The sequence below is a fragment of the Cygnus atratus genome, chromosome 15 (assembly GCF_013377495.2).
Source record: "Cygnus atratus isolate AKBS03 ecotype Queensland, Australia chromosome 15, CAtr_DNAZoo_HiC_assembly, whole genome shotgun sequence".
NCBI lineage: Eukaryota > Metazoa > Chordata > Aves > Anseriformes > Anatidae > Cygnus > Cygnus atratus.
This window is the reverse complement of record NC_066376.1, coordinates 12,412,004-12,430,437: the sequence shown is the minus strand read 5'-3', so window position 1 is coordinate 12,430,437 and position 18,434 is coordinate 12,412,004. Positions and strand designations below refer to the sequence as shown.

At 56.7% G+C, this 18,434-nt stretch overlaps 1 protein-coding gene across 3 annotated transcripts in view; it reads right to left on the bottom strand.

The window, feature by feature from the left end:
- RAB11FIP3 (RAB11 family interacting protein 3) overlaps positions 1–18,434 on the bottom strand; it is a 72,898-nt gene that overhangs the window by 42,293 nt on the left and 12,171 nt on the right. For all 3 annotated transcript variants that reach the window (XM_035549117.2, XM_035549118.2, XM_035549119.2), the window contains exon 2: positions 11,358–11,451. In XM_035549117.2, coding sequence (XP_035405010.1) covers positions 11,358–11,451 — 94 coding nt within the window. The remainder of the gene's footprint in view (positions 1–11,357; positions 11,452–18,434) is intronic.

Genomic DNA, 18,434 nt, shown 5'->3' with positions numbered 1-18,434 from the left:
AGCAGCCGCAGCCGCGCTCTCCGTCGTCTCGGTGCTCTTCGGAAAGGCTCGGAGGCGTAACTATAGCCTGGGCTTTTCAAGAAATGCAGCACAGCCTGGAGCTACAGGAAAAGAAGTCACGGGGCACAGAGGGCTCCTGAAATAGATTCTAAAAACTGCTTTCAAAAGGCAGCATTTCAGTGAAAAGGCACCTTGAGTGAAGAGCTGTGGGTACAGGAGTGACACACAGGTCAGAAACAGAGCCAGTTTTATCGACTTCATATAGGAATGACCTAGAAAAACAGAGCCTTTCAGAAGTATTTAAGTCATCTGCCAACACACACCGCACATACTGCTGCAAGCCACAGAGCCACAAACTCAAAGCGATTCCAACAGCCTGGACTACGTGCAGCCAGCAGACCAGAATCATCCAGCGCGGCACTCAGGCGAGGGACCTGCACGCATGGCACAGAACAGCCCCCCGAAAGGCAGCCTGAAGTTATGGTCACCTTACGAGAGGGCAACCGACACAGACTGAGCTCCCTTAGCGGGCACACTGCTTGAAAACGAGGTGGCAGACGAGACGCAGCGAGCACTATAAATGACAGGCACCCAGGGCAGCAGAGCCAGCGAGGAAGCCACCGTCCGTATTTCCAGCAGCACCTCGGGGCTTTGTGCTCTCAGCACACTTCCAGGCCCCCACGTGCTGTCACCGGCCGCAGGACGAGGCCAGCCCCAGCCCAGCCGTCCTCCCTTCTTCTTGTCCGAAGCAATGCACAAGCGTGCTCAAAACCTGATGCTCACGTGCAAAATGGTAGCACCGAGCAGAGCCAGAAGCAGCAGAAGCTACTCTGCCCTCCACGTACATCTCCTGTCGGCACCAGGAGCACCACCGAAGGCCAGCAGCCTTTCCCAGGAGAAGCACAGACACCTCCAGCCTCATCCCCCCGAGCACCACTGCCCTCCTCCCTGCACGCGACTTCGGCGCGAAGCGGCAGATCTGCTTCCCCCGTAGCTCCTCCAGGGCTGAGACAAGGGGCTGGGAGCTCCCACCGAAGGAAGACTCATTTCACAACAAAAGTTACGTGAAGGGAATAACCAAGCGGCACGCTCAGGCCCCCAAGGAAGCAGCATCAGCACTGAGGTTGCTCACACAACCTCACCCCAGCCCCACGCAGCTAACGCGCTTCAGCAGCCCTGCGTTCCTTGGCTATCGCTGCTCGCGCAGCGGGATTTCTCAAACATCCCTTTTGGTCCGGCCCTCGGGCTTTGTTTGGATGTACCACCTGAAAACAGAACAGAAAGAATCGACTTCGTGGCATCCAAGCACAGACCCAGGCACCTTCCCTTCACCTCGGGGACCAGCTGCGGCACCGCGGACGGACCTGTGAGAGGAAACCCCGCTAACGCGTCTTGGGTTTGGTCTTGAGATGAACCTGCAGGTCCCCATTTTTCATTTTCTCTGCTACTTGAGCCGTTTCAAATGAGCGTTAGCAACACCAGCTCGCGTTCCTCGGGACCTGTGGCAGGCCATCGCTCTGTGACCTACCGGCGGAGAGGGCAGAGACCGAGCCCCCAGCCCAGCAGCAGCTGCCAGGCGAGGAGGCCAGCCTTCCCTCCTGACGTTCTCTGCTTCAGGCACTCCACAGCTTCTGTTTTCAACGCCTTTGTATTTCAGGAAACAAAGCTGGATTTTGCAGCCAACAGCTTTATTCCCCGCTCTGTGGGGAGGGCAAGGCAGGACCCCCTCTAAAAGGGCGCGCACAAGCATGCAAATAGCAGACCAGCCTGGTTTGGCCTCCCAGAGCACACAAGGTACGTGCTGCCTTTGGGACATCCAGGCTGGTGCCTCATCAAGGCAGGGGGCAGGGGTGGGGTGGCGCCGTCCCACCAGCAGCCGGCTCCAGCCCGAAGAAATCGAGGTAACGCAGCTAAAAGCAGCTCGGTCCTCCCCAGCTCACCGCTTCCAGGCCTGCGCCTACCGCCTGCAGGTACTTGGCCACGCTCACAGCTACGGATTATAAACGTGGTGCCTCCGAACCTAGGCACAGCTTGCCTGCAGAGGAATCCCCGGCCCAGGTGCGAGCACTACGGTGGTAACTCCTTCCAATGCGTGGCTGGCCACAAGTGCCTCCCATGCCAGCCCAGGCTGGCCCCAAAAGACACAGAAAGCCACCAGAAAAAGCTCAGTGCAGTTATTTGTAAAACAGGCCAGAAGAACTCAACCTGAATTTGGGGGAAAGCAAGGAAAGAAGAGAGAACGTAGCAGAAACATTAAACTGGGCCTAAGGGGAGAATTCTTCCCAACGTGGCTTTTCCCTGGTGGAAGTGAGGGCTGTGTTGCTAAAAAACATTGTCCACGGGGGTGAGCTGGCCATGGCAGAGCAGCTTGGAGCCCCCATCCTCCAGAGGCTCCCGAAAGCCACCTGATTAACAGGAAGATGCTCCTTAAGGCTCACCTCCTTCCAGGACTCTCCCCCTAAATGTCAACACTGCCAGAAATTCTCTCCAAAGTGAGCCCAACGGCGTGCCAGGTGTTGCTGAAGGAGAGCTGTTTTTTTGTTCGGCTTCTGTAAAAACAGATTGCCAAAAAAAAAAAAAAAAAAAAGTAAGCAAGGGAGGAGGGTCCCGTAAGGTTGGTGTTTAATCCTTTTTCCATCCTGAGATCCTCCAAGGCGTGGGGCAGGTGGACAGCCCGGCCTTCCTGCGAGTGGGAGCCAACGCAGGCAACCCAGTGACTGAACGCAGCCCTCAGGAACCACACACCCCGCAACGCCTGCACCAGCAGGGAGCACCAGCACTTTATTCAAAGCTAATTTAATTACCGGGGAGATGAAGTTTTAATAAACCTCATTGGGCCAGTTTTCAAAGGTTTTGGTAACTTTTCATTAGCTGGAAGGGGATCCACCACTGTTACTTGCATCTGAGCGTTCTCGCCGGGGGAAGGCAGGCAGTTTAGGAAGACCCCTGTGTTGGAAGGGCCAGACCTCTTAAATCCAGCGGCGTTACACCTTTTTGAATGGATCCAAGGGGCTGAGAGGTAGCAGACACGATGCTGCCCAGATCCTACCGGCTCACCAGCAGCCTTTCTGGTGGAAGCTGTCACGTTACTCCTGCTGAGGTCTCTATAGCTACTCACTGCAGGAATAAAACTCCATTCAAAACAAAACGGGTTTCAAAGACGAGGAAGCAGAGAAGCAATAGGAGGACTCAAGCCTCGGACCGTGCCGAGCAGGGGGGCACAGCAGCTCTGCTACACACACATCAGGCTGCAACCCCAGCCCAGGAGGCACGGACAGCTCGGTACGGACAAAGGGACGGAGGGCAAGAAGCGAGGCAGGGCTCAGCCAGAACCCCAGGGGACGTGCTGCCACCCATCCCTCTCCATTCAGGGCATGGGCCTCAGCGTGCCTGCTGCTCACATACCACAGCCCTGCAATTAGGACCAATTTCCCAGCAAAGCCACATCGCAGCCACTGCCTGAGAACAAGAGCAGAAAACGCTCAGAAGAAATAAGCCCGCACCACCTCGGTCTGTCAAGGCGTCACACTGGCACGCTCACCACATAGACACAAGCCTCCGGGCTGTGACAGAGCCAAGCGGTGCTATCTGAGAAGGAAAAGTCCTAGGTAAGTAATTATCCCCTCATTAGTGACACCGGATTGACTGGGTTCCTAACGAGGAAGGAATGTGTGTGCCCACAGCTCTGGCTAGCCGGCTCTCGGAGAGGCAGGAGGCCGGGCTGCTCGCCTCCCTGTGCCCACGCTCAGGCAGCGTCCCTCCCTGCTCTGCAGCCAGAGCTTTCTGGTGAGGACCGAGGAGACGTCCCTCACCCTCCAGCCTCGAGCAGAGCACCAATAATCCCTCGCTCCTGGGCGTACTCGGGAGCCAACATCCAAACCTGCGAGATGAGGGGACCCAGGAGCAAAGCTGCTGCCACCCCTCCGGAGCCACCAGCCCAGCCTCCTCCTGCTCCCCGGCCACAAGCTGGGCCAGCAGCAGCAGATGTGGAGCAAAACAGCACGCTCTTTGCACGGAGATGTGAAACACGATGGAGAAATACAGACGGCAGATGGATAATGAGAAAAGTCTATTTTCTAACAGAAGCAGCTTTTTTTTTTATAGTCATCTTCTCCACAGAAGCGAGCACCAAGAACCTCCCCAGGACTCCATCTCCACGTCTCCAGGACTCCAACGAAACTCTTCTGTTTTCACATTGACCACCTTTCCCAAGCAAACAAGCAGCCCTGCAGCGCGTTCCCTTCTCCTTTGCCAGAGAAAAGCGTTCTTCCTGGCACCAAACTCAGGCTGTCCATCTGCGGGCTTGGGTTATGGGCTGAGGGTTTAAGCAGCAGGCACAAATCTGCTTTACTTCACTCCACCAGGACACGGGGCTGTCCCTGCTAAGCCCCCCCAGTCCCCCCGGGTTGGCTGTGCAAGAAGTGTGGCTGTGCAGCAGCGCTGCCCCTAGCAAGGGGGTGCGCGCAGGGGGTGCTGCTTTGGGCATCTGGTCCTGGATTTCGCATCACAGCTTTGCACTGCTATGAACCAGGCCTCCCTTGGATTTTGTTTCGGTTTGGGACCTGCAGCCCGTGACAGTCAGCGGCAGGGACTCGATGCAGCAAGATTTCTCTGGTGTATGCATCCAAAATATTCATAAAGAAAGAATCCTGAAAATTGCAAGGGATTCCTGGACAAATCTCTCGTTCTCCATGTCCCTGAGGGCTGCTAAGCGTTAGTGGCAGCACGTTTGAGCAACTCCCTGCCCTTCCTGTTCCAGAGCTGTGAGCAGGCCTCCGGACACAGCTCCTACAACTCCTGCGCTTCCCCCTGAAAGTAGGTCACTGCAGCGTGTCATCTGCCAGGCTGTTTTTGGGAAGACACGCTCCCCGCTAAGGCACGGAGCAGGCCAGCTTTATCCCTGATGTAACCCTTCACCAAGCTGCCAAGGTACAAAACAAACGAACACCCCTGATTGTTGACACAAATGAAGAGGAACGCGGGCCAGGAAGCCCTCGGGAGCCAGAAGCGCCCCCTCCCAGCAGCGCCTCAGACCCGTCTCCAGCACAGCTCTGCTCGTGCTGCTGCGGGGAGCTCCGTGCTCGGAGCGAGGCTCGCTGAGCGCAGGCAGCCACGGGGCTGGAGAGAAATAACTCTGCAGGTGGTGCTTTTGTTCCTGTTTTTCCTGTTAAGAAGTAGATATCCTTCCTCGCAGTCGAAGCGGCTTGAAGGCATCCTTTTTGGCACGATGGTATTCCAAAGCAGAGGGTGAGCACCAGAAGCACCCAGCACTGACCTCACCTCCTCTCTGCTCCAGAGCTGCTCCCGGGCACACAGAGCATCCTTAGCCTCCGGCCACACAGCCTGCAGCTCCCTCAGTGGCAGCTATTAAAAACACACGTAGGGAACAAAAGCAGGTGCTCAAGCAGGTACAGCTTTCCCCTTGTTTCAAGAGGTCTGAGAACAAGGGGTTGGGCAACAGGCATCTGCGGAAGCCCCCCTCTGAAGGCAGCCGAGCAGCTGCACGCGCTAGGCAGCATTTTGGGCTCCATGGAGCAGAAGACTGGCTCTTCTTCTCCCCAGCATGACATGGGCTGAGCGAACACCCCAGTGTTGCCTGCCCTGGGGCTTTCTCCTCTGTCCTCACCCCATCCAGGAGCAGCCTCCAGCGATGAGAGCTGGCCTGCCCTCACAGCTGCTCAGCTCCTCGTGACGAGGACCTCTGTCCATCTGGGGCCTGGGGACCAGCCTGCCACAGGAGAACACCTCAGCGCCCTGCTGAAACGCCCCAGCTCTGCCGCTGGCGATGCCTCTGCAGGACAGGGATGGAGAAAGACCTCAGGCTGCCGCAGCCACGGGGTGCCGCTGAGGCAGCTCACCTCCGTCAGACAAGGATGGAGGCTCCTGATCCGCACCCCTGCGGGCGAGGAGTTAAACTCGACTGATTGCCCTCACAGGTTTCCACCGGCAGGCTCAGCAATTTCCAGGACAAGTGTTCAAGCACCGCTATTTCAAGAGAAAACCAAGTTTGGGTCTTCCAAGAAAGGCTCGCTACAAAGAACAGCGGGGGGATTTTTTTTTTCCTCCCCTCCTAAGTACACATATACATTTTAATATGACATTTAAGCCTTCACTCCTTTCACTGGAGGAATTAACACTTATCTTCATAAACTCCTTATCCCAACAAGCAGCATATGCCAGAGCAGAACAAGATGCGATGCAAAAAAGGCAGAAGATTTAATCAGAGCAATTTTGATTTTATTCTTGCTCATGAATCAATCTTGATTTCCCATTCATGGCAGCCCCTGTTCTCTGAATGGCAGCCGTACACAAAGAGGCATCTGTTCTACCTTCAGCCATCACACGAGCTGCCTCCCTAACCAGGGACAGCACAACCAGGGTTAGCAACAGGCAATACCAACGGGATAAGTCTTGACTGCAGCAATGCTGCAGGAATAAAGAGATCAGCAGATCCGAGAAGTAGGAAGCGTTCACGGCAGTGCCAGATCCTCTCCGAGCCATTGAACGTGCACGTTCGCTCTCTCCCCATCTGCTAGGCGTCGGTGAATACTCTCCTTTTAAAAAGCAAGCGCCTGGAATAGCGAATGGGGCCCGGGCTCCCCGCTGACAGAAGCGTGCTCCGATGCTAGCAGGGGCCTGTTGCAATACTGTCGTACTTACTGCCACACAAATGCAGCCTCATAAAATAATTACTGGGTTGGAAGCGTACGAGGGAACGCACGCCTCGGCTTCTGGAATTCTCTCTGTGCAAGGAAAGCCTGCATTTTGTGGAGCAAAAGCCATCTGCAATGCAGATCCTACAAAGAAAGAAGCTACACATGAACCACACAGTGGCTTACGTTGCCAGCCAGCCAGATATCTAACAGGCTGCCCACCTTCAGACGCTCTGCGGAGCCGGGGCAGCAGCCAGCCCGGCTCCTCGGAAATTCAGAGCCACCGCGTGCTAGCCAGCAGTCCCATGCAGGCACTGAGCGCCTCGTGGGCAGCTGGGGTCGTGATCCCCGCCGGGATCACCCAGCACCATCAGGCACAGAGGGGTCCCCGAGACGCTGCCCGGCTGGGGCCGTGCCTGCAGAGCTGGGAGCTGGTTTCACATCCGACGTGCGGTTCTCTCTCTGGCTGCATGCTTTGAGCTGTAACGCTCGGCCTGCATCCAGCAGGAGGGCTGGATACGGGGTTTTCTTTGGGGGAAGTGATTCCTGGGTTGCCGTCCAGCTGCCAGAAGCACGCCGACCGTCCCAGGGCGCGGAAGGCTGACTGCAGAAGCCGGAGTGCTCCTGGGGCTGCTCTCAGCAGCCGAGGGTGGTGCAGCCCCCGCACAGATGTCTTCGGCCTCCTCGACTTCGCATCACCGCCGGTTCCAGCGAGCGGCTTCGGCGGGGGCCTCGCAGCAGCCTGCCCCAGCGCCCGGCCAGCCCCAGCCCTCGGTTTGCCGTTCGCCCCCTGCCCTACGCCCGCTCCACAGCTCTGCTCTCGTGCCCCCAGCCGCTCATTCGGGAACCCGAGGCTGGCCACGCTCCTCCTGCCGCAGGCCTCGCTCACCCCGCAGGCTGCCCGCCCCGAGCTCGTTAGCCCAGCGCCGCTGACGACCCCGGCGCTGCCGAGCGTCCCCCGGGCGGTGCCCCAGCGGTTGCAGCAGGCAGGAACTCCGCTGCAGCTTCCAGGTTTGGGTGTTGGCTCCGGAGCGGTATTTTCCATCTTCCCGAATCCAAAGAGCTTTCAGTTCAAGAATCTGAAAAGGGATTTGACTGTTTCCATCCCCGGGCCCAACCCCGGTGCCTCAGTGGACGCGCTGTCCGCACAGAGCTCCTTCTGTTCGGGGAGCGGAGCGGGCGGACGGCGCCGCTGTGAGCAGCGGTACCCCGAAGGGACACCAGCAGCCCGCCCTGCACGCAGCAGGGAACCTGCACCGTGGGCCGCGTGGGGTTGTTTTTAAGGCAGACGTTACAGATGTTTCAGATCGCAGCACGAGCGTTAATTACAGGATTTGTCCATCTCTGCTACTGAATTTAAGTGCGTTGGTCTGCTACAGAGAGACATTAAAATATCCTACTGGATGCCAAGAGGCCTCTGCAGGAAAAAAAAAAACAAAAAAAACAGGTGTTTGAACTTAAAAGGTTCTTAAATATCCTGACAAAGAAAGGAGCGCCTGTGAACACCAGCCTTGTTGTTCACATCTAGCCGTGGCTGACCCTGCCCACTTCTCGTGTCTGCCAGCCACACGGCCCTGCAGCAGCTCCTGCATCAAACGCAGACCAGAGCCGCTCTGGGCCAGGCGCGTCGACTTCAAACAACAGGCTCCATCTCGCTGTCCCCCTGTCCCAGGGTCAGCTCCTTGCCAGCACGGCAGAGACCTTACTCCTTCCCAGCAGCTGGCACGCAGCTCCTCGTACCCGGTTCTTACAGAGAAGATCCCCCCTCAGCCCTAGCAAGAGGAAGGCAGCAGCCACACGGGTTCCCCAGCTCAGCTCCCCTGCAGAACAACTCCGGGGAGGTCCCACGGGCGCTCACTGAGCCAGGCCCACCCTGCTTTCATCGGGCTGTGGGTTTCCCCAGCATTACACACCTTAAGGAGTTAACTAGTAAGGAAAAGGGTTTTAAAAAAAAAAAAAAAAAAGGTCCTTTGCTATCTTTTAATACCGCTGAGGACCACGTTCTCCTATTGTCTTCTCTATGGGAAGGGTGGAAGGTAAGGCAGCCACAACAGGCTAAAGAATCTCTCATCATAACCTCAAATCCTGCTTCTACAGCACCTAAGTCATTTTGCTCTTTTTCTCCATGGTCAGCATCACCTGGCAGGACAGCAGCTTCCAGCAGCCAAGACCAGACCTACGAAGAATCGCTCCACCGTAGCAGAGAGGTGGCGCGGTGGCTCTCGGTGCCGCGTGGTTAAATCTTCTTAAATCTTCTTCGTGGTTAAAGCTTCGCTCTGCGCTGACGGCAGGGGCAAGTCCCAGGAGTCCCAGATCAGCGTTCCTCAGCCAGCGGGATCACTCCAACAGCTGGCACGGGAGTAGGACTGAGCTTACTGTCCTCCCTGGCCGTAGGGGCTAACTGAACACGAGAGCAGTTGTAAGAAAGCAGCTGCCTACGCAGGCTTTGCTAGTTTTGTGTCTGCACCATCAGTTTGCCGGGCTGGACCACAGGAGCCTGAGGAAAGTCACAGCTGCTGGCCTCCAGAGAGCCTCCAACAGGGGGGAGAGGGAAAGGAAAGCAGAGCATCCTCAGAAAGAAACCTCACCTGCATTAAGGCAGTCACTGCGAGGCGCAAGCTTCCCAAAGAGGGTTCTTTCTCCCTCCCTCCCCAGAGGTGGAGATGGATTAGCCAAGCATCTCCTTGCTCCTGAGTTAGCACCCCGCTCCTTAGCGCGGCTGCCACACACGAATGCCTGCAGAGATTAGGCCCACGCCCGCACACAGGCCCAGGGTTTTCACCCAGCTGCACACTTGGCAGCCAGTATCATTCCTGCCCAAAACTTGAGGGGGAAAGTCTGAAGAAAGCACTTAGATCACGCACTTTTTTGGGATGCTGCCACCCCTCTCCCCCTGCTCCTTCATTCTAGCCACAGCACCGTGCAATGGCCATTGCCCTCGGCAGCTCCATGGCCAGGGGACGCCCAGAAGAGCTAAGAACAGTGAGAAATCCCCAATAACCACAAACGTTATGTCAGGTCTCACTTCAGGGACGGACCAAAGAGCTACAGTCTACCAGGAAATACAACAGAGCTCTCCCTGGCTCAAAAAAGGCCAAGCTAATTAATAAAGCCTTGTTAAAAGGAACTCGCAGCAGCAAGCACAGCCTCTGCTGTCTTTACAAAGGGAAGATCAATATCGACCACCTAAACAGCAGCAACGAGTCCTCGAGATCATTTCAACGTGAACAACTGCTCAGCTGGCAAGACTTGAAGAAACTCTCTGTGCCCTGTCCCACGTTTTTTCATAGCTGCTCAATGCTGTGCAACATTAGAGAGCTCTGCCGTTCTTAACAACTGTAATAAATACGTAGCAATTTCTTACAAGGTTAATAAATAGGATCTTAAAAGCTTTGTCCGGATCTGCTTTTTCCATCCAATTAATATAGCACAATACTAGAGCAATGAATTATTGAAGAGAAATACAAGCCGTGGCTTTCACAAACATGCTCTACTCCAGTAGCAATTTATTACAAATTAATAGCATGCTGCATTTCCTCCTGCACAACGAGAACTGCACTCAGCCACCCGTCAAGCTACAGCAGCCACCAAAGCTCTGGAGCTGCCACAAGACACAAGTCCTAGCCACACAGGGAAGAGCTGCGCGCAAATAAGCCAGGGGAGCAGGAGGAGGGATGGATGGCCGACAAAAAACAGAAGCTGCTTCTGCTTTTCAGGGCTTTTCTACTCATGAAACAAACCTGGTCTGTACGGGAATAATTGGTCTTTGATTCTATCAGTGCTCAAAAGCATGCTCGGCGTGCAGGGGTGACAACACGGCGCATGTTCATCCCTGCATGAAAGCAACGCTGAAATTTAAGACGGTCCTTACCGTAAACAGAATTGATTAATGTGCAAATGTGACGCTTCCAATTTGCACATTTAAAGTTACATCTGCTCGGCATGATGTTTCCAACATTTTTCACACCCTGTCCTTAAAAACACATTTGCCCCAAAATGAACCTCCAAAACTCGTCTTAGAGATGAATCCCATATTGAAAAAAAGTCTGTGTTTATTTATTTTTTTCCTCCCCTCTTCAGCAAAGCAGTTCAAACACCAGCCAGCCAGAAAGACACCAGCATTTCCCCAAGCTATTGCTCTGGAAGCTGTGACAAGCCCCTCAAGAGCAGCATCAGAGCTGCCACTGGCCTGCGTAAAGGTTACCTACCAGGCAGCGAGTTCAAAGCCCGTCTCACGTGCTTCTTGCCAGGAAGCATTTGTACGTGCTGATCCTCCAAACAGCTGGAGCGGAGGTAAATGCATCAGTGGCCAGAGGTTAGAAGATACGTGCTCTGCAGCACTCAGAGGGGCATCTCCAGCCATGACCCATGGTCAGCCAAGTCGCCCCTCTGCCCGAGCAGCAAAGCCCCACAGAGCCATAGGGGAGAGCAGATACCAAACCAGAAGGGAGTTTCTCTCCTTGGCTTTGCTGTTTCCATCACACGTTTAGGAAGGGACTTTCCTGGTGAGCAGGAGAGCACGCAGCCACCACCACAACTGCAGTGCCACCCTTTTCAACCCTATTACTCACCGCACCCGGCCACCCCCTCGCTCTCCACCCAGCGCGGAGCGGGGACTCCCAGCAAACCAGCCCAGCTCGCTCCCGCTTCGCCGCAGAGCCTGGCACCTTCCCAGCCTCGCCTGCACCGCGGCACCAGACTCACCTCCATTTCTGATAGCTCTGATCCCCCGATGGAAATCTTCGAAGCTGATGACTCCAAGTCCGCTGGGATCGAGGTACTTGGTTAGGTCCTTCACCTGCAAGGACAAGAGCAGCGTTACCAAGAAGCCCTCTAAGCATCGTCCACACACTCACGCGAGCTCCCGATGAGGGAAACACCTCCTAACAAGTGCTGCCTCCCTACCCTCCTCTCCCACAAGACAAAGATTGGGGTTAATGACAGCGGATTTCTTAAACTGACACCAAACTGCAGCAGTTCTCCCTAAAACACAAGTGCTCAGCACAGAGGGGTTAAGTGGCACTTGGCTGGCACGGAACCATTGCCTTGTCTTGAAACATCGGTGAGCGCACTATTTCTTTCAACACGGTCCAGGGATTTTCTGCCGGGGCTTTATTTATTTTTATGTTGTTTAAAGAGCTTCTATCATCACTGGGAAAACTCATTAACGGGCTGCCCAGTAGGAGGGCCCAATTAAGAGGATTTGGTGGTAATGAACTGCTCCACGTTACATGTTTAGGCCACACAGTTGAAACATTTGCACAATTAGGCAATGCCTGCAGGGGAGGGAGAAGCCCTTCTCGGGGTGCGGGCAGGCACACCCCAGGAGCAGGGACGCTCCCGAGACACGCCGAGGGCGATCACAGCACCTCCAGCAGGGCGGGACGCGGTTCAAGGGCAACACTGAAGTCATTCCTCATGGTCCAAACAAAGACTTGAAAAAAGTGCCTTTGGTTCCTTCCTCCCAGGCTGCCACTGCTGCCATTTCTCAAGCTGCTGTGACAGTCGGGCATTTTCCTCTAAAAACAAAAAAATAAAAAATAAAATAATGCAAGTCCTCATTTCAAGAGACCGAGGCACCTTTGTATACTTGAGACCCACAGCCACGAGCTGAGGAACAAGCCCAGGATGAAGCAGGCTGTAAGAGGCGGAGAAGGGAGCTGCAGCATCAGCTCCACGCTCAGAGGCTGCCCTCGCCCCGCCGGGCGCATCGCCCTCCGCTCCCCCGCGGCGGAGGCGCAGGAGGGAGCCTTCGGGAGCTCAGCTGGTGCTGGGCTCGTTCGGCCCCCACAAGCACAGCCGGGTGCAGAGGGTGAGCTCCACCTGGACCTGATCTCGGCAAGGCGGCGGTGAGTCGCTGAGCCTCCCCTCGCAAGGGAGGGAGACGCACACCTCGCATCCAAGGACGACTCTCACACCCAAGGGCAAGGGGGACGAAGGAGCGCAGCCGCGGTGCTCGGAGCCGCCTGACTCAGCCACGCATCAGCAGGAGCTTCGCTGCTGTTTGGTTTGCTTCCCTCTAGAAACCCGGCTCTGTTTGCACAGGAGGACGCCCCTGCAGCCCCACCTGCGGCTCTCCAAGCTGCGTGGGACAGAGGGGAGGGAAGGCCAAGCCCACACGCGGGCAGCGCCCAGCACGCTGCCGGCACGGAGGCAACGGTGGGACTGAGACCCCCGGAGCTCGGCTGTGCCTCCCCGGGGCCATGGTAAGATGAAGTCACCGAGCCCCAGTGCCCACCAGCTCACCCGCCTGCCCCGTCACGGAGCGGGGCGAGGAAACCTGAGCACCTCCTCCGCTTCTGCGGGTGCCTTTTTGGTACGGGCTGAGCTCACGTGGCACTCTGACTTGGGCGAGTCAGGCCTCTTGTACCTTAAACAAAGGTGTTTTAGGCTAATAAAAACAACTTCGGGGAACGTGGCAGTTCCAGTTAGAGCATCTGGCGGTTTCAGGTTCAAAAGCCACAACTTTTAATTTGTTATCTGTGCCTGTAGACACCAACTGGACTTGACGAGCCTGTACGCGAGCATCACGGCACGCGGCGCAGCGCAGCTTCTGCAAGGACCCAGCATCGAGGCAGTGCTGCAGGGAGCTTCTTGCGAGCAAGGGCAGCCTCGAGCCCTGGTACCGACACCCCAGCAAAGCACCTCCAGGCGGGTGCTTATGCAAAGCAGACAACAGCTGCGTGAGCGTTTTATGCGAAACATAAAAAGCCATCTATGTATTTAAACTAAGCTGTGGGCAATGGGAAATGACTTGAAGTGCTTCTCTTTAAAGAAGACTTCACTACTCGGATGTTATGGATGCAAACAGAAAATCTGCATGACTCCAGGTGAAGCTTGAGCCCACGGCAGATTGCCTGTGTCGACCCCATCCTGCCCGGAGTTGCTGTCCAAGTGCAGGAGGAGCCCTGGCCGCTCAGCAAGCAACTGAGACGAGCGTTCCCACCAGCAGACACAGCATGAGCGGCCACCGATGCTCAGCATCGCTCGGGGCATGCAGAGGACAAAACCACCAGCAGCACCTGCCTGGTCCACCCAGAGGCCGCTCTCTGTCCCTGCGCCCACAGCCACGGAGCTGGGGACGGAGGGGACGTCCCTGGCCAGCCCCGCTGGCACCCACGGGCATCCAGCCCTGCCCCCGCGAGGCCCAGCAGCTCGCTGCCTGCTCCCACAGGCTGTCAGCGATTCCACGCCATTCCCTGGTGTTTCACCACCACCTCCCAGTGCCACCACCACGAGACACGGGGAGGTGTGATTGTGGTGTCCCCGCGGGGTCCCAGCCGCTGCTCCGTCCCCTGGACCATTTCCATCACTGTTCCCATACCCTCTCCAGCCCCCCTGCCCCTTTTTGGAGACAGAGGAGAGGACTAAGCACAATATTCGAGACATGGTACCAGCCCTCCGCGGTACTCCCGGACCCCTGCTCCCAAGGGCCACCGTCTCGTTCATGCCTGGGCTGGGACAGCTCCAGCGCCCCACTCCTGGGCTGTAACCACCCATCTTCTCCATTTCTTCATTTTGATGGCTAGGCTGAAAAACCCACCTTATTAGGATGGTTAAAAACAAGGATTACGGCTCCAATAGTAAAGCTAGATTTGCTAATCTACTAAAGTCACAGATCTGCTGCCTTTAGCTGAGAGCTACTCTAAGACGTAGTTAACAGTACTAGCACTAACCAGTGCCTGTCCCTGTTAGCACAGAGGTTAGCACTACCCAACTCCAACACCACACCAACATAAACCACAGCCACAGGGAGGTACCTTCTCCTGGCCAGCGAGAAGTATTCAAAATAAAGGCTTCGCTTGATGTGTTTGTAGCCGGTTACAAACTCCTTTTGAACAGGCAAGAGCAGCTGGAGACAGAGCATTAACGAGTCAAAGATGACACGGCTTCAACAGCAGGCTTAAGTCCCGGCTGAAAGGGAGATTTGCACGACTTTGAGTCAAAGTCCCTCGAGCAGACGCGGTGAGACCTGCTGGAGCTCTGCTCACCCCCTGCCAGGGTCGAGGCACAGCCCGGGGCCAAAGCGGGACGGGGCTCCTGGCACCAGCCCCTAAGGGACTTCTCACGGCAGGGGACGGGGCGGCTGGCCAGCCAAAACCACTGAGCTCAGCACCTCCCAGCTGCGCTCCAGGGCGCAGGAGGTGGGTTTGCCCCGGAGCCCAGCACTCCGATTTACGGACGCTTCCCTCCCTTGCAGATCTCCAGACCTCAGGCACCCAAATGCAGCGATGCCAGCCTTGGGGAGCTGCATGCCCCAGACACCCAATCCTGCCTAGACAGGCCGCCATGAGCACGGGATGCTTTAGGAATGCATCTTCGCTTCCAAACGCAGGTGAGTTACAGCATGCTTCAGACAAGGTCACGCTCACGCGAGCGGCACCACGGTGTGAGTTTGACACGGGCACCGACGCCCGGCCATCGATCAGCCCAACCACATTGCCACGTCTCCTGCATTCGAGAGCTCTGCGTGCTGGAAGGGCGTTTTGCCTTGCCAAACTACCAAGACCTGCTGCCAACAACCCCCGTCTCTGACCAAGGCACCGCCGAGCACGCACACCAGCACAAAGCCGCGCTGCCGCGCCGCCTGCTCGCGGCTTCCCCGCCACGCACGGCGCCGAGAGCTTCCTTGCTTTGAAGCCGCGAAGTCGTTTCGCCAAGAGCTTCTGAGGCTCAGCTAAGCCAGCGGTGACAATCCCAAACTCGGGTTAGCACAAAGGCTTGGCAGCTGCACAAGGGGAGTTCTTCCTGGAGGTGAGGGATTCCCCAGCCCTGAGGGGCCCTATTCCTCCAGCGGCCCTGGAGGAAAAGGAAAAGGAAGCTCCAGGCGTTTCTCTTTGCCTTTCTGGTGCTCCGTGTTTCCACCAGGCAGCAGAGGGGTCCAGCAGAACCAAAGATGCCCTGCACATATCCGAAGAGCTGACCTGCTGAGGAAGCGAGGGCTGCGCTGGCACCCCCCAGGCCCACCAGTTTTCATTCATGTTCTGGCAGAGACTGAGGCTAAACGGGGATCCGAAAAGAAACCTTCCGAGGGGTGAATCGAGGGTGGGAGATGTCCAGTGGCCACGGTGGTCAGGCACCCAACAAGGGGGAGTTCAGCTCCTCCAGGCCCTTCGGCATCTGCTGGGGGTGTTGCTTCCACCTGGCCACCACCAGGCCCACCCCGGGGCCTCCGCGCTGCGTGAGGCAGTGACTTGGTAATGCCACAGCAAGCAAACAGGGTGGCACCTCAGTACTGCTTTATGCCACACAGACCCTAGAAATAAATCCAAAAGAGACAAGGAGGGGGAACCAGTACCGACATTCCCGATGCAATATGCCCAGATACTGCGTGCCTGCATTCCCACACGTGCTGTGATAAGCACAGACTGAGATGCTCTTGCTTTGAAATCACTCCCTCCTGTCCTTGGGAAGGTTTTGCCAGGTCTCAGCCTGCCGAGCAGCAGGACAAGCACCGAGGTAAGTCACGGGAACCTGAGTGAGGCTGAAGAGCTGGTCTCGCCTAGCAGGCAGCTTACGCTGCCGGGTCCCCAAAGGGACCAGCCACACGGAGCGTGTGCACAAAGAAACTGGAGAGCTGTGAGAAAGACACCGAGAGGCCTGTCAAGACAAGGAACACCACGCTGGAGACTGCCCAAGGGTCTGGCTGAACCAGCCAGGCGCCTGGCTCAGCACCCTCTGGACATCTGAGCTACCAGCAGGGACAGACCAGTTCCCCAGTGAAAAAGTCCTCAAAACCAGTAAGCAGAGTCTAGAATGCACTGGGTGACACAGCAAACTCCTGCCTGGGACTTCACTTTAGCCTTTAACACAGCCACCCGAGGAAGCCCCTCACCCAGCAGCTCCTGATGGCAGCGCTGGCTGGCGACTGCCGCAAGCAGCAGCAGCTACCCGTGAGCGGTTCAAAACCCGTGAACATTTCACTTCTAAAAACTAATCCTACAGAAAGGCAACGGCTTAGCCTAAAGAGCGAGCACTGAGGGAGCTTTGAAAGCGACCGCTCAGAGCGAGGACGGGCTGGGAGCCCCCGCCCCAGGCAGGCGTTCCAGCGCCGAGGCTGCGGTGGGCAGAGCAAACAGGCGGCCGCACGCACGGCTCCCGGCCGGCTCCTGGCACCCGCTCCTGGCCCAAAGCCGCCAGCCCGGCCGAGGCAGGCTGCTGGTGGAAGTCCCGTCCGCACAGACACAGGGCTGCCGGGGAGCGGGGCAGGCACCGGGGACCCCATGTGGCTCGGCAGGAGCCGAGCTTTCCCAGGGAGGGAAGAGAGGAGAAGAGCCAGACCCCGTGCCCCTGGCACCTCTGCACCCCCGTCAGCCCCACACGCTCGTTGCTGCCCCTCCAGCTATACCCGACTCGATAGGAGCTTGCTTTGCCACAAAGAGACGACCATCCCTGCTAAAGGGCCAGAAAGGTTTCCAAAACATTGCTGTAGCTCTTTAATCGGCTCTGCAAGTCACGCTGCATGCAGACACCGCTCCCTGCGCATCTGGATGTTCGGAAAACATCTGACAACAGAAAATAAAACTTGGCTTTTAAGTCAGCTGCTGAGCTTTTTTTTTTTTTTTTCTATCAGCCTCTTTTCATTTGCTTCCTGCTCCCCTTCGCTGCCTGCGCGCTCTGCTGGAGCTCTGCCCGGCTCGGCGCTACGCTGACCGTGCCCAAAGCCAGCCCGGGTCTCCTGCTTGGCCTTAAAAAGCCCGCTCCAAGCCACCACCCCTCCTTATTTGTAGCCTTCGGATTGCAGCAGAGTCGGGTTTACAAGGCCCTGCCTGCAGACAGCCTGCCGTGCCCAGCAGTCTGGGTCTGCCTACTTTGTAGGGCCAGCAAGGTTTCGGGAAGGGAGACCCACGGAGACGGTGCCTGTGCCCGCGCACCTGCTCTGCCCACGTGCGCCTACAGGAGCTGCAAGCAAAACGAAGGAGTAAAAACCATCCTAAAAGCCTCTGGGTCTTGGAGCAGAAAGCAGAGCGTAGGATCAGCCCACAGACAGCGTTTGTATCACGTGCCCTCCTGTGCTAACCTCAAGCTAGATGCCAGCCCTGCTCTGAACGGGGGAAATGGGCATTTAACGAGCCGTCGGATAACGAGGCCCAGACCAGATCTGGGTGTGCTCTGTACGAGGCCTGCAGCACTGAGACAGGACACAAACGTCCAGGCACCTCTCACATAACTCCCGCTGGGCCCTTCTGCCCATAAGCAGCCCAAATCCGCTCTGGGCATCTTTTATCTGCAGGGAGAAAAACACTAACCAAAGTGACAGCGCCTCGACTTCAGCAGAGAGCAAGCTGAGTCCCACCCTGGCGTTCACGCCAAATGCCGGGATTTTTACTTCTTGATACCCTAAAGCCCAGGGGAGGGCTCAAGCCAGATGCTCCCTTCCGTACATTTATAGCCAGATCCTCAGCCCGAAGGGATACACAGGGCTTAGCAGGGCGAGCGCGTGCAGCGAGGAACCTCTCGTGCTTCGGCAAAGGTAGATGCAGCACCTCCACGCTGCAGTTATCCACAGGGTACGAGCCAACACACTCCTTTGTGAAAACCCACTTGGCCTCTGGAGGCTAACCCCATCCTTTCAAGGAAAAAAAAAGAATGTTTTTATATGTGACTATACCGGAGGCAGTAGCTGTGTTCTCTGCCTTTGGAAATGCACAAGGGCGTTGGAACTGCTGGACCTCGGGCAGCCCGACAGCAGAGCAGCTGCACAGCTTGCAGAGACAGGGCCGGGCCCGGGCAGCCGCTCCCTTCAGACCGTGCGGTCCCTACATCAATGGTTGCAATGCG